The sequence below is a fragment of the Austrofundulus limnaeus genome, unplaced genomic scaffold (assembly GCF_001266775.1).
Source record: "Austrofundulus limnaeus strain Quisiro unplaced genomic scaffold, Austrofundulus_limnaeus-1.0 Scaffold42, whole genome shotgun sequence".
NCBI lineage: Eukaryota > Metazoa > Chordata > Actinopteri > Cyprinodontiformes > Rivulidae > Austrofundulus > Austrofundulus limnaeus.
The window spans coordinates 29383-39216 of record NW_013952444.1 but is presented as its reverse complement, the minus strand read 5'-3'; the positions used below and the strand labels follow the sequence as shown (position 1 = coordinate 39216).

Below are 9834 nucleotides of genomic sequence, written 5' to 3'. Positions count from 1 at the left end.
AAAAAGAACCCTAATAAAATGAAATAAAAGCAGCAGAAAGAAGGAAAAAATCTTGTATCTGTGCCTTTCCTCCATCAAATAAATTTACTAATAATAATCTTTACGCAACAAAACATGTAGTAAAGCGGGTTGGGAGTTGGTTATTTACTGGATTTTTTATGTCTCACTGGCTTTGGGACATAAAATGAATTTGACTTTGAGTTTTTGAAACATGTGTGATATAGCCCTATATGTTCATGACCTGACATGAAAAAAATCTGTGTAATTTATGGACAATCCGTACAAGCATGTATGAAATACAGAGCAGAGGTTGGACTCTGGCCAAAAGGAGCAGGACGTGTCTTTCTGGAGTCACTGCAGCAGGACATTTCTCTGCAGGACTGGATTAGTTTTGACCCTGGACCATGGGCAAGTGACTCATGTGGAAGAAGCAAAATGCACTCTTCCTTTCTCTCTTCTGAACCACACACACTACAGTTGAAGAATTGTAGAATCTGATTATTAAAGTTTCTGTGTAAATAATGATGCAGTGCTTGAAAAGAAACCTCTTCACTTTGGTTAAATACCACTTCTAATAAAGCCTGGAGCCTTTTGTACTAAGAAGTAGCAGCTATTATCTTAAAATAGTTTGATATTTATTCATTAGGCTCTTTCAGAAGACGCCTCATACCGAAGCTGAACATTAAAAAATTATAGTTTTATGGCATGTTTGGGATTTCTTTCCATCCCCCAAAATTAATCCAGTCTCCTCTTTTTTTGCCAGGTTTGTATTGTCTTCCTGCTGTCCTCACAGCGTCTTAATTTCACAGCATTACATCAGACCCTGCAGTCTGGTGTTGGTTTAGGAGCTGGCCAAATAAGAACACCTAGTGAGCAGACCTTTGGGTTGTTGTACATCGACGGRGAAAGACTATAATGTCTGTTTATGTAAAATATTAAAGATAAATAAAAATTACAATGATGCATTCACTGAAATCTGTTGCTGTTGCTGGAGAACAGTTATTGGAAAAGCATAAGAATGAGCTTATCAGTAGGTTTGGCAACAACATTATTCTTTTTAGTCTTTTGGCTGAGCTACATCTCTATGGAGACAGCAATGAGCGAGTACTGCCAAGTAAAACCATAGTTTGTTTTACTATAGGATATGTGTATGTATTTATTTGTAATGCAATCTCAAGTGTAATGCTATCCCCATTTTTTTTAGCTTAAAAAGCATACAAAAATCCAATATTCATGTATAAYGCTATCCCTAATTTCATAAAGACTTAAAAAGATAAAGGGTTTTTCTACCTTTGTTGTTTGTATACTGATCATATGTTTGTGGTATCTGAGTTTTTTAAAGTATAACATTATAACATGATATAAAACTCAAAAAAGTTGATTTTACATCATATTGCCCCTTTAAAAGACAGTTGATACAGATGGTTTGGAAGAAAAAGACAACAAACATTTTGTAATGCAGAAGGACCACCTTCTGCTGGAAGAAGAGATTACTTTGGTGATTCCTACGCTGGTGGAGACATAAACCTACTTACAACGCCAGTAAATGCAAATAGCAGGTATCATGGACAAATGTGCTTTTTCCAGAAAAGACACAATATTTCAGTTATATATGAGAAAATATTGATATTTAATGTGATCGTACATTAGCAAAAAGTTGCTTCAAAATTTACTCGATTTTTGGAGTGAAATTTTTTGCATTATACTGGAATAAATTGGGTATATGCTGTCCATATATTGTTTGTAATTTAGGGACCAGAAATAGTGAATGAATGGTCATATCTATGGTTTTTTTTTTAGGTAGACTTAAAATTTAGCCATCCTACTCCTTTCAGTTTGCCTCCCTTTTTTCCTCAAAAGAAGTACAGCTATATTGTGAACAAGTGAGTTCCTAATTAAAGGTGTTTCCATTCTTTTTTTTTCTTGTTCTTTCAGCCTAATCCGTCCAATAAACTGGCGATCATTCACATCCTGGGGCTGCTTTCCAATCTGTTCACTACGCTTGACATTAGCAAGCAAGATGATGAGTCAGCTGATGGCTCAGTTCTTCCTGTCAAAACGGCCCCACCTCCACCTGGACCAAATCCGGTCAGTCACCACATGCCATTCTAATTCCATTTTGATATATTTGTGATATTCAGAATTTATAAATGATATTGGTTTTGTAACATGGTACACTCCAGTTTTCATTTTCCAGATTTTTGGATTAGTAGGAGTTCCATTCCCTACAACCCAACCCTATGGGGGGATTATTACTTATGAGTGACTACAGGTTCTATTTCATCCCTACTGACCACCAGAGGGCGGTGCTAAAAGCACTGAATATTCCCTTTGCGCATGTGTCGTTCAAGTAATTAATATCAATGAAGTCATAGCTGTGACCCACTGGATGATTACCTTGAACCGATATTGGCCGATAACATCCGGGGCTGTGCTCCTTTTATCTTCTCGCATGCAGTTCGCATCTTTGCTTGGCATTAGATTTTGCAAAAAGTTTGGATTACTTCACTGTCGCTGGACGTAACATTTGTGTTATTAACTMTTCGCTGTGTTTTGGACGGCTGCGTTAGTGCCTCTGCTCCCAATCTCAGCCTGACTACTTTCTGTTCCTTAGCTGAACATAATGGCATCAGCTCTGTTTAATCTTTTCTAATTCGCTGCGTTTTGGTGACTGCCGCGTGTACGCTACTTCTCCCAATCTCAGCCTGTTTTCATTCTGTCTTGTAGCTGGACGTAGCTGTGAAAGATTTTTCTGGTTCTTTAAACTGAATGCTGTGTTTTGTGATGGCTGCGTTAGYGCCCCCACTCACAATCTCAGCCTATTTAGTCTGCAGGGGAACAAAGCATGGATGGCTCTCACAGTTGTGTGGATTGTGGGGCCACGCTGCAGGCAGATGATGGCCATGATCAGTGCCCTGCCTGCCTTGGAAGCGATCACCTGACAGATACCCTCTCAGAGAACTCCTGCATGAACTGCAGTTATTTACCTCGTGCAGTGAGGGTGGCTCGGTTGGCCCAATTGTGCCCGAAGAGTCCCAAAGACCTCCCGCCTTCTGGGCAGGTGGCCCAGCCAAGGCGCTCTAAGCACCGGAGTGAGGGCACGGTTACTGCGGCGCCTCCCAAAAAGAGATGATCCAAGTCTGATCGGGGTCTCTCTACGAGGGTTGAACAGCTGTCGACGGAATTGGCAGAGATGAAATCACTGCTCGAGGAACGTCAGCTGGGTAATGTGGTGGAAGGGCCTGCTTTTTCTTCTCCACCTATGCTTGAGTTGACTGGAGAGGATGACGTATTGTCTTTGGTTGCCTCCGCCTCTTGCTTTAGGGGTGAGGAGGAGGCACAGTCCTCTCACGCTTCAGAGACTGGTTCACTCTCCTCATCTCAGAATGCAGCCAGTGGGTCATCAGGTCACAGCCCCATGCAGGACATCATGCGCATGGCCCTGAGACAGCTACAGTTGGAGGTCCCGCTCTCGCTGGGGAAGGGATCTGCTTACGGGAGTGCCTTTTTTAAGCACAGCCGAGCTCCTCCTCAGTTTACTATTCCTCAGTCAGAGGATTATCTGAAGGAATTACACTGTTATTGGCAGGACCCAAGAGCCTTTTTACGCCTCAATTCAGATGGTCGAGTTTCGGCAGCCATGCATGAACCAGCCAAGGCTGGCTTAGAGGGTATACCGGTGGTTGAACCCTCTATGGCCTTGCTCATTGTGTCACCCGATGAGGCTCTGCGCCGTGATGTTCGGTGCCCACGACCTCAATGTTTCATTACAGATGACCTCCTCTGTAGAGCTTACAGTGCTGGAGCACATGCTGGCCGCCTTGGCAATTCCTTAGCACATGTTATGTTTGCCCAGCATTTCAGGCCTTTACACTGATGACTAGAGAACTTGGCCGTGTAATGTCCAACCTAGTCCAGGCTCGCTGACAGCTCTGGTTGGTGCAGTCTGCATTTACAGAAGGACCCCATGGAGCGTTCCGGTGGTGCCAGGTGAATTGTTGGGTTTGGGGCCTTGTAAGTCCCAGAGTGTACAGTTCAGGCACGGCAGACGAGACAGCAACTCTCCAGCCTTAGTAGGGCAATGTCTCCTCCCCCACCTAGACAACAGACAACTGCCGACTGGCCCCGATGTTCGGCCGTCGTCCCGGGGTGGTAGTTGGTCCTGTGGTTCTTATTTTCAGGCTGCACAGCAAAGACCCAGCAGAGGGTTTCATGAATCAGCCCACCACCCATTCAGGCAGGCCCAGACCACAGACTCTGCACCACCCCCCCCAGGGCCCGTAGGGACCAAGTGGGTAGGAAATGATACCACCAGGATGACTGTCTGATATTTTTCCCATCAGTAGCTCAGTCAATGGGTTGCTTATGCTCTAGATCCATGGGTGGTTGCCACTTTAACTCATGGTTACTGGCTACAGTTCCGACGGTGGCCTCATATCTCCCGCCGGGTCAAGATGACTGTTATTACGGACCCGGTGAAATCCCAAGCCCTAGACCAGGAGCTTTCCACCCTCCTTCCTGGCCAGGGTGCGATCAAGGCAGTGAATCTCCTGTGGCAACCTGGGGGCTACTATTCAGCATGCCAATGTGCCAAAAAAAGACAGGTGGGTTTCATCCCATTTTAGATCTGAGGGGACTCAAGTATTTGAAAGTGTTGCCTTTCCACATACTCACAACATCAGAGGTTCTTCAGAGTGGGAGGAGGGGAGAGTGGTTTACATCATTAGACCTAAAGGATGCATATTTTCATGTGCCTATTGCAGCAGAGCATTGTCACCTTCTCTGGTTTGCTTATTGGGGTCGCCACTGGCAATTCAGAGTACTCCCATTCGGCCTCTTTTCCGAGGGTGTTTACACGCTGTGTAAAAGCAGCCCTCTCTCCTCTACAGGCCAGCGGAATGAAGGTACTTCCGTATCTGGATGATTGGCTTCTCTGTGCCCCTTCTCGGGCGAGTGCCTCTCAGGATACAAGTCACCTGATAGCCCACGTCTCTCGGCTGGGCCTCAAGGTCAACTTGGAGAAGAGTTGTCTGATTCCATCTCAGACAGCCACCTTTCTGGGGATGGTCTTGGATTCGCCTTCTATGAAGGCTCGACCGTCTGTTCAAAGGGTAACCAACATTCTACAGTTGCTTAGTCTGTTCAGGCTAGACAGGAGGTTGCCTTAACTCACCTTCCTGCAGCTGTTAGGCAAGCTGATGTTGATTACTCAGCTGGTGCCCTTGGGATTGCTGTCACTGCACCCTCTGCAGAGGTGGCGCAACAGCCTTTTCCTGGATGCCAGGGTGCACAGGCATCGCAAACTCCAAGTGACATGCTCTTGTCTTCGTGCCTTGTCTCCATGGAGAGACAAGAGTTATCTGTCCAAGGGCATCCCCATGGGGATTGTAGTGTGCCGCAGAGAGGTGTCACAACAGATGCCAGCTCCACAGGATGGGGTGCTGTGTGGCAATACAGAGCAGTTCAGGGTCGCTGGAGCCTAAGGGATCGCTGCAAACACATAAATGTACTGGAGCTGATTGCYGCACATTTGGCTTAAAGGCATTTTCTCCCCAACTTGGAAGGAAGGCATGTGCTAATTCAGTCAGACAACACCCCTGTGGTCTATCACATCAACCACCAAGGCAGCACCAGGTCAGCACAGCATCTAAAGGTGTCCAGGGACCTGCTGGGATGGGCTAATTCTCATCTGTCCACTCTGAGTGCAGTGTATTTGACAGGGCAGCACAACCAGGTCACAGACTCTCTCGCCAGGGGTCTGCTCCAGGGGAGTGGTCTCTTCACAGCGACATAGTTGATGATCTGGGATCTATTCGGTCAGGCAGAGGTAGATCTGTTTGCCACAGAGCAGTCGACGCATTGTCCCCTTTGGTTCTCCCTCACAGGGACATGCGGTGCACTGGGTCGGGACGCATTTGCTCATCCTTGGCCAAGGGTCCTGCTCTACGCCTTTCCACCACTTCCATTGATTTGGCCCACTCTTCAGAGAGTTCTCAAGGAGCGCCACAGGTTATTGCTAGTGACTTCGAACTGGCCAGCACGACCATGGTTCCCACTTCTACAGAGTCTGTACTGTGGCGTCCCATGGTGTCTTCCAACCAGGAGGGACTGGGGGGGTGCAGATATAGCATCTGAATCCTCAAAGTCTCTGGCTGTGGGTGTGGGGCTTGGGCTGCAACTAACTGGGTACTCTGATTCTGTCAGACGCACAATTTTAAGTGCCAGGGCACAGCCTACTCGCCAACTGTATGCAAACAGGTGGCATCTGTTCTCCCAGTGGTGTTCAGCCCGTAATGAGGATCCGGTTTCCAGTCCAGTAACTGTGATCCTGGAGTTTCTCCAGTCTCTCCTAGATAAAGGCCGCGCTCCCTCAATGCTTAAAGTGTATGCGGCGGCAATATCATGTGGCCATACTGTTATTGATGGTGGTACAGTGGGGAGCCTTAAATTAGTTTCTCTTTTTCTTCATGGTGCTCATATGCTGTGCCCACCAGCAAGAACACGGGCCCTAGTCTGGGATTTGCCCTCAGTGCTTGAAGTCCTCTGCCACCCTCCTTTTGAGTCTCTAGTGCAAGCTGATCTCAAGTGGCTCAAGACAAATGGCAAATGTCTCAGCTAAGAGAGTTGGTGAGCTGCACGCTCTTTCTGTTAGTCCCTCATGCCTCAGATGGGAACCCAATGGCTCTGGTGTTACTTTGTGGCCAAACACTGCATTTCAGCCTAAGGTTTTCTCCCATTCTCATTTTAACCAGCCATTGAGATTGGCACGGTTTCAGCCTACGTCAGGGACGGCTGGGGAGAAGCCTGAGTTGTGCCCTGTGAGAGCACTGCAGGCATACATTGAGGCTACTGCAGGTGTGAGACGCTCAGATCAGCTTTTCCTGTGTTATGGAGGCCCTAAGTTGGGCCATCCTCTTTCCAAGCATTGTCTCCCTCTTTCATTGGATTGTGGATGTCATCTGTCACGCTTACAGGGCAGGAGGCTGCTCTCTGCCAGCCAGTGTGAAGGCACACTCTACCAGGAGCGTTTCAGCTTCCTGGGCAGCTATGAGAGKAGTTCCGCTGGAGGTGATACGTGCTGCGGCGTCCTGGGCCTCCCCGAGCACATTTACCAGATTCTATAATGTCATTGTGGCTGCCTCTCATCCTCTAGACCAGGTGCTGCATCAAGGGTCCCCTGGGCTTCCTCAGTGAGGTATGTGCTCAGGATTCCGTGTGACATCGTTGGTATTAGTCGTTCAAGAGGCTCCTACAGAAGATTCTGTAGGAGCACAGCCCTGGATGTTACCGGCCTATATCGGTTCAAGGTAATCATCCGATGGGTCACAGCTATGACTTTGTTGATATTAATTATTCGAACTGTGCATGCGCGAAGTAACATTCAGTGCTTTTAGCACCGCCCTCTGGTGGTCATTCGGGATTCAAAGAACCATAGTTACATACGTAACTTTCGATCTGTGCTCTCTGTGGAATTTGCCTGGTTAAATAAAGGTTTAAAAAACATTCTTGTGTAAATGTGACTGCAGTGTTTCTTCTGTTTTTGTTAACCTTTATTTTTATTTCAGGTTTAATATGAGTTTTTTTTTTATTCAGGTGGTGGTGGTTTTACAACAAGTTTTTGCCCTGATTCAAACAATACTCAGCAAGTGGCTTAATGACTCTCAGGTCGTAGAGGTATGCTATCTTAATGAAGTGTCAGATATTGTCGTACCAGAAATGTGTGTGATGCAGAAATGTCAGCGTATGTGAACTTGTAATGTCCTGTAGGCRGTGTGTGCCATCTTTGAGAAGTCAGTGAAGACTCTGCTGCATGATTTTGCTCCCATGGTTTCTCAGCTCAGTGAAATGCTTGGGCAGATGTACAGTACGATTCCCCAGGCCTCAGCACTTGACCTCACACGACAGGTACACACTCAACATGTGCAAGTACACATACTTTACTTTCACATACTTTACTTTAAAAGCTAATGACCCACTCATTAGTGAATTAAAGACTACTGTGGATCAGAAAAATCATAAGTAGTATGACTCAAAAGTAAACTCCTAACCATCATTTGTACGTCTAAAATAACACAATAATAGGAGTTTAAAAATACTTTTTTTTCTTTCTTTAGGTATTATAGCCAACTGTGTCATTAAAGTTTACTACCAAAGTCAAATAAAGTGGCTCATTTGAACAATTTAATCTCATTGGCCACTCATTAGGCTCCCCTTACTTACAAGTACTTTAATCACATTAAATCCCAGTATCAGCATTTGTTTAAAGATATCAGTTACATTTACACACCTGTGTAGCAACTTTTTAACAAGCTTTGTGAGCAATAAATGTGTAGATTAATTACTCAAATATAAGGTTGCCAGTTTATGTAGATAGTAGTTTTCTTCAGCAAAAATCTTACCTTGTTCAACTATAGTGTAATTTTATTCAATGTGTGCATGACAAAAACAAGGGGATGTTATGGCAGTGTGAAAATGACGGATCAATATTCAGTTTTATGCATTCAGATTAGTTAAATATGAAACCAGATTTAGCTAAAACTCAAAAACACATTTGTGCAATAAAAAAACCCATTAGTAATCTGGAAAGTATAATGTGTATAAAAGTCCATATGAGTTGGCCTCTTATTAGGATTTTTTGAGTGCAAGTAAAAATGTCTGGTGTTGGATTTTTTCTCCTGCTGTTTCAGATGGTTCATATCTTTGCCAGTGAGACAGACCACTTCCCACCAATCAAGGCTCTATTTGAGCTGGTCACCTCAGTAACGCTGTCCGTCTTCCAGCAAGGTAGGGCTTCAGCACAGGTGGGAGTCTCAGTGTTAACAGCTTGTGTTCGAATGAGAAATAGAAGATTCGAATTACGTCTGATTTCACTGGAGATCAAATCTTGGGGAAACAAATCTAAGTAAATGATACAAAATAATTTTGCTAAAATATGAGAGAARAATGTTGCATTTTATAGACATTTGATTTTGACTGTACTTGTTAGAAATTGCTCAAATGCATCAACTGGTAAGGTCTGCAGATATAGAAAAAAATTTCGAGTTTAAATTTTATGGGGTTCTCATCAGTCTAAACATTTGCGCTTATTATGGGAGAACCACAATGTTTTCTGTTTTCTTGGTGTGTCTATGAAATAAAAACACATATTTACCAGTCCACTCAAATTAGCAATGACTCACAATCCATAAATGGTACCTGTGGGAGGGTTGATTTCTGTAAGTAAGACTCTTAAAACCGCTGATCTACAAATACAGGAGCAATCTTTACACTTTAGTGATGACCCAACTAAAGCTTTCAGCAGTGCAAATTAGAGTCATGATATAAATAAAGACTAAACAGGAGGTTAAAATTTAAATATAATAACTTTGATTTTTATTTTTTGCTRCAGTATTAGTCATAAATGTAGTCTGGTTACAGCTTGGTAAATCAGCTCCTTCTTCTCAAAATTTTCTTTCCAATTTAAACATCCTATTTTTTATGGTTCAGGAAGCAAAAGGGAGTTAAAGCCTCAAATGTGTCCAGTTATTAAAAATAAAGCAAACATTTTGCACTTGACAATATAGAACTGCAAAACATTTTGTTGCAAAATGATTTGTTGATTTTAGTGTGCGGTTTTAAAAACCTTTACACAAAAGAACACACTAGCTGCATTTCCATTGACCATGAAAATGCGTGAATTAGAATTTCGAAAATAAATTTGCTCAATGGAAACACGTCAATTTTGGAAAAAAAAAATACGTTTTTCGACAAAATGTTTTTGCGCTAGGATGAGGTGGTTTTTCGGCCGTATCGAAATTGTGTTTTTCACAAAACTGCAATGGAAACACTTTTTTC

General features: G+C 43.9%; 1 protein-coding gene across 1 annotated transcript in view; it reads left to right on the top strand.

Moving 5' to 3' along the window:
* The window catches only part of LOC106516847 (importin-13), a gene marked incomplete in the record, with an annotated part of 80584 nt that overhangs the window by 44190 nt on the left and 26560 nt on the right, over positions 1-9834 (top strand). The window contains 4 exon segments of the mRNA XM_014007399.1: positions 1936-2088; positions 7594-7674; positions 7768-7905; positions 8688-8784. Of these exon segments, the coding sequence (XP_013862853.1) occupies positions 1936-2088; positions 7594-7674; positions 7768-7905; positions 8688-8784 (469 nt within the window).